General features: G+C 61.4%; 1 protein-coding gene across 1 annotated transcript in view; it reads left to right on the top strand.

Annotated features, from left to right (window-relative positions):
- Positions 1–315: 315 nt before the first annotated feature.
- SUPT5H (suppressor of Ty 5 homolog (S. cerevisiae)) overlaps positions 316–5,248 on the top strand; it is a gene marked incomplete at its 3' end in the record, with an annotated part of 5,223 nt that continues 290 nt past the window's right edge. The window contains exons 1-22 of the mRNA XM_010292797.1: positions 316–396; positions 467–626; positions 709–774; positions 1,211–1,222; positions 1,362–1,431; positions 1,520–1,588; positions 1,678–1,743; positions 1,854–1,884; positions 1,969–2,037; positions 2,133–2,384; positions 2,459–2,548; positions 2,634–2,704; positions 2,824–2,929; positions 3,080–3,173; positions 3,251–3,387; positions 3,502–3,657; positions 3,769–3,915; positions 4,068–4,214; positions 4,525–4,650; positions 4,756–4,840; positions 4,914–5,018; positions 5,128–5,230. Coding sequence (XP_010291099.1) covers positions 316–396; positions 467–626; positions 709–774; positions 1,211–1,222; positions 1,362–1,431; positions 1,520–1,588; positions 1,678–1,743; positions 1,854–1,884; positions 1,969–2,037; positions 2,133–2,384; positions 2,459–2,548; positions 2,634–2,704; positions 2,824–2,929; positions 3,080–3,173; positions 3,251–3,387; positions 3,502–3,657; positions 3,769–3,915; positions 4,068–4,214; positions 4,525–4,650; positions 4,756–4,840; positions 4,914–5,018; positions 5,128–5,230 — 2,243 coding nt within the window. The remainder of the gene's footprint in view (positions 397–466; positions 627–708; positions 775–1,210; positions 1,223–1,361; positions 1,432–1,519; positions 1,589–1,677; positions 1,744–1,853; positions 1,885–1,968; positions 2,038–2,132; positions 2,385–2,458; positions 2,549–2,633; positions 2,705–2,823; positions 2,930–3,079; positions 3,174–3,250; positions 3,388–3,501; positions 3,658–3,768; positions 3,916–4,067; positions 4,215–4,524; positions 4,651–4,755; positions 4,841–4,913; positions 5,019–5,127; positions 5,231–5,248) is intronic.

Here is a 5,248-nt window from a genome sequence, read left to right on the forward strand (position 1 = left end):
CGATCTGTTCCTTCTCCCAGCCCGGGACACTCCCATATCACATGCCCAGACCCCCTTGCGCACCCCCCAGAACACCCCGAGGCCTCCTCAGGACACCTCCAGATCATCCTGCCTGCTTTTCCAGGTTCCCCCGGGGCAGCCCCATCTCCCTCTATCCCCAAAGTCCTGCCAGGACACCCCCAGACTCCCCTGCCTGTCCTTCAGGTCCTCCCAAGGCACCCCCACTTCCCCAGACCCCCACAGGACATCCCCAAACCACTCTGTCCATCCTCCTGGGACGCCCCTATCACCCCCCCCAGAACCCCCAGTGCCGCCATGTCGGACAGTGACGACAGCAACTTCTCGGAGGACGAGAGCGAGCGCAGCAGTGAGGCTGAGGAGGCTGAGGAGAACGAGGTGAGGCTGAAGGCTACAGCTGGTGGTGGGGTGCATGTGGGTGCCCTCCCTCACACCCCATACTCCCCAGGCCGAGGAGGAGCGTGCCAGCGTGGCTGGTAGTGAGAAGGAGGAGGCCGAGGAGGAGGAGGAGGAAGAGGAGGAGGAGTATGACGAGGAGGAAGAGGAGGAAGATGACGACCGACCGGCTAAAAAGCCGCGCCATGGCGGCTTCATCCTGGATGAGGCTGGTGAGCTGGAGGGGGCTAAAGGGGCATTGCGGGGGCTCGCTGCCACCCCCCCAGCCCTGCTCACTACCCTGAACCCCACCAGACGTGGATGATGAGTACGAGGACGAGGATCAGTGGGAAGACGGGGCCGAGGACATTCTGGAGAAAGGTGAGGAGCATCCCCATGCCGCTTTGGGGGCCCCCCCGGGCCCTTTTCCTGTCCTGGAGGCCTGAGGAAGAGGATGGATACGCAGCCCCGCAGTGCTGGCTCTGTGGGGGCCAACCCACGCCCTCCAGCTCTTATCCCCCCTCCCAGTCCCTTTTTCCCCTAAAATCCCATCACTTGAGAGGGAGTGGGAGGGCTGGCGTGTCTACCCTGCCTCCCACTGTCTGTCCTTCCCTCCCTCCCCACGTCTCCGTCCACTCAGCACATCTCATCCGCACTTGCCTGGGGTTTTTCTTTTGCTTTTATTTCCCCCCCTCCTTTTCCCCCCGTGCCACTGTCTGAATTTTGATTCCTTCCCCTTTGTTCCCCCCTCACCCACGGGTGGTTTTGCTGCTATTATTTGCTCCATCCTCCACCGCCACTCCTTCCTCCTGAGCAGAAGAGATCGAAGGTAAGCCCAAATCACCCTGCTGTCCCCCCACATTTCCCCTCGGGGTGTGTGTGTGTCCCCTTCCGGGGCCAAGCAAGCCCAGCCCACCCCCCCACGCCATCTTCTGAGTGCAACATCCTGACCTTCGTGTTCCTTGCAGCTTCCAACATCGATAACGTGGTGCTGGATGAGGATCGCTCCGGCGCTCGGCGGCTGCAGAACCTCTGGAGGTGACGGTGGCTCCGTCCATGTGTCCATCTGTCCATCAGGGTGGCGTGATCTGGGCTGACGCCTCTCCTTCTCCTTTCCTCTCCCCAGGGACCAGCGCGAAGAGGAGCTGGGCGAGTATTACATGAAGAAATACGCCAAGTCCTCAGTGGGAGAGACGTGAGTCCCCATCTGCAGCCCAACAGAGAGCATCCTCCCCACCACCTGTCCTTTTTGTTACTTTTTTATAATTTTCTCTTTTTTTTCAGTGTTTACGGTGGCTCTGATGAGCTCTCGGACGACATCACGCAGCAGCAGCTGCTGCCCGGAGTCAAGTGAGTCACAGGGTGTCTCGGGGGGGAAACCCATGTGGTTTTGGGGAGAAAAAGGAGCAAATCGAGATGGGCTACTCTGTAATGGTGTTTCCCTCTCCACCCCCACATAGGGATCCCAATCTCTGGACTGTGAAGTGCAAGGTGGGTGCTGGGGAGGGACACGGGGGCTTGGTGTGGTGCAGGGGGGCCTCATCCCGATCCCCAAAACGTTCTTTTTGTCCCCAGATCGGCGAGGAGCGTGCCACGGCCATCGCCCTCATGCGGAAGTTCATTGCTTACCAGTTCACTGATACAGTGAGGCCCTGGGGGAGCCAGTCTGCGGCTGGACCAGGGGGTGGCAGCGCCATGGTGTCCCCAACGTGTCCCCAACACCTCCCCTTGTCCTCCAGCCCCTGCAGATCAAGTCAGTGGTGGCCCCTGAGCACGTCAAGGGATACATCTACGTGGAAGCCTACAAGCAGACCCACGTCAAGCAGGCAATTGAGGGGGTGGGCAACCTGCGCATGGGCTACTGGAACCAGCAGATGGTCCCCATCAAGGAGATGACCGACGTTCTCAAGGTGGTGAAGGAGGTCACCAACCTCAAGCCCAAATCTTGGGTGCGCCTCAAAAGGGGGATCTACAAGGATGACATCGCCCAGGTGAGGAGAGGAAGGAGACGGGAACACCATGGTGGGGCTGCACACCTGGCTTACCCTGCATTTGTGTCCCCCAGGTGGATTACGTGGAGCCCAGCCAGAATCAGATCTCCCTCAAGATGATCCCTCGCATCGACTTCGACCGGATCAAAGCCCGCATGAGCCTGGTAAGCGGATCTATGCCGCACTGCTGCTGGCACTGCCACCGCCCCACCACCCTTCGCTCACTCCCTGTTGCCCCCCACCCTGCAGAAGGACTGGTTTGCCAAGAGGAAAAAGTTCAAGCGACCCCCCCAACGGCTTTTTGATGCCGAGAAGATCCGGTAGGTAACCGTCTCTGTGACAGGGGACATCAGGCGCGGCCCAAAACCACCCCCCTGGGGGAGCTTTCATCCCTGGGGGGCTCCTGCTCACCAAAGGGGTGATTTGGGTTTTGTCCCAGGTCGCTGGGAGGTGACGTGGCATCCGACGGCGACTTTCTCATCTTTGAAGGCAACCGCTATAGCCGCAAGGGATTCCTCTTCAAGAGCTTCGCCATGTCAGCCGTGGTGAGCACTGCTACTCCGCCATGCCAGGGTTTGAAGCTAAAACCCACCTTTTTTCCCCCAAAACTGCCCCCTTTCTAGCACTGAGGGGCGTTGGGAGGCTGGAGGCTCCTCAGGGGGGAGGGTTTTGGCCACCGGCTCCGCTCTTGGCAGATAACAGAGGGGGTGAAGCCCACTCTGTCAGAACTGGAGAAGTTCGAGGACCAGCCTGAAGGCATCGATCTGGAGGTGGTGACGGAGAGCACGGGTAAGCGAGTGCCACCGCTGTCCCTGCGGTGCCGTCCCCGTGGCACCGACCCCTCACTGTCCCCGCCATCACCCCAGGGAAGGAACGAGAGCACAACTTCCAGCCTGGTGACAACGTGGAGGTGTGCGAGGGCGAGCTGATCAACCTGCAAGGCAAAATCCTCAGCGTCGATGGCAACAAGATCACCATCATGCCCAAACACGAGGACTTGAAGGTCAGGGAGTCCCCAGGAAACAGCGCCAGGTGATTCCTGGGGCCGCTGCGGCCACCCCAGGACCCCCCCAGCCCCGTTTCCCTGTGCCCACGGCGTTCTCTTCCGCCCACCCAGGACATGCTGGAGTTCCCCGCTCAGGAGCTGCGGAAGTATTTCAAGATGGGCGACCACGTCAAGGTGATCGCAGGGCGTTTTGAGGGCGACACAGGGCTGATCGTGAGGGTGGAGGAAAACTTCGTCATCCTCTTCTCTGACCTCACCATGCATGAGGTATTTGGGGGGGTGAAAAGTCCAGCTCGGTGCTGTGTCCTGCCCCAAAACAGACTGTTTTTTGGGGAGAAAAAAGAGGGGAAATGGCTGTGCCTCACTTCTCGCCACCAGCTCAAGGTTCTGCCACGGGACCTGCAACTCTGCTCGGAGACAGCATCTGGCGTGGATGTCGGGGGGCAACACGAGTGGGGCGAGCTGGTGCAGCTGGACCCCCAAACAGTGGGCGTCATCGTCCGCCTGGAGCGGGAGACCTTCCAGGTAAGTCCCATCTCCCCGAGGACGCCTGGAGGAGCTGTGCCTATGTCCCAGGGCGGTTTCCACGCTCATCCCCATGCCGCATCCGTGTCCTCCACCCCAGGGGGGTCTCCGTTTCTTGCCACCCCCCTCCCGGCCTCTCGCTGTCCCTGCAGGTGCTGAACATGTACGGGAAGGTGGTGACAGTGCGGCACCAGGCCGTCACCAGGAAGAAGGACAACCGCTTTGCTGTCGCTCTCGACTCGGAGCAGAACAACATCCACGTCAAGGACATTGTCAAAGTCATAGACGGGCCTCACTCGGTACGACCTTACGGTGTTTCAGCGGGGGCAGGCCTGGGGGGGTGATGCTTCGGGTGCCCCCAGGGATGCTCTGGGTCTGTCCATGCTTCAGGGACCATCCCTGGGGTGAGCCGCGTCACTCCTGGCACCATGGGGGGGTGCCTGGTATATTTGGGGTTCCTCCTGGCACCCCCCTGCATCCTTCCCAGCACCAAGGGGACACCACAGCCCCCTGGGTCCTTCCCATTCCCGAGGGGAGGATCTAATCACCTCTCCAGGACTCTCCCCCGCCTCTTTTACCGGGGCTTAACCACCCCTTTTACTGGGGCAGGGCCGCGAGGGGGAGATCCGGCACCTTTTCCGGGGCTTCGCTTTCCTGCACTGCAAGAAGCTGGTGGAGAACGGTGGCATGTTTGTCTGCAAGACCCGGCACCTCGTCCTGGCAGGCGGCTCCAAGGTGGGGATGCACCAGGGACACCCCCAGGGACTGCTGGGGGGGCTGCAGTCCCCCAGTTTTGTTGCTGCCCCCACCTCCAGGCACCGTTTTCTTTCTCTCTCGCAGCCACGGGACGTCACCAACTTCACCGTGGGCGGCTTCGCCCCCATGAGCCCTCGTATCAGCAGCCCGATGCACCCCAGCGGGGCTGGTGAGTGTTGGGTGTCCCCGAGGCTGGGGGGGTGTCCCTGAGGACGCCCCCGAGCCCTGTCTCGATCCTGCAGGCCAACGTGGTGGTTTTGGTGGTGGCGGCATGAGCCGTGGCCGCGGGCGGCGGGATAACGACCTCATCGGGCAGACGGTGCGCATCTCCCAAGGACCTTACAAAGGTGGGTGCCTTCCAGTGGGGTGCTGGGTGCCTGTTTGTCCCCCCCAAGCAGGGGAGGGGGTCTCAAGGAGGCCCGGACCCCCACCCTGAGCCCCCATCCCACCCTACAGGCTACATCGGGGTGGTGAAGGACGCGACAGAGTCGACAGCCCGTGTGGAGCTGCATTCCACCTGCCAAACCATCTCGGTGGACCGTCAGCGCCTGACCACTGTGTGAGTCGGGGGGATGGG

Source organism: Phaethon lepturus, unplaced genomic scaffold (genome assembly GCF_000687285.1).
Source record: "Phaethon lepturus isolate BGI_N335 unplaced genomic scaffold, ASM68728v1 scaffold40408, whole genome shotgun sequence".
Lineage (NCBI taxonomy): Eukaryota > Metazoa > Chordata > Aves > Phaethontiformes > Phaethontidae > Phaethon > Phaethon lepturus.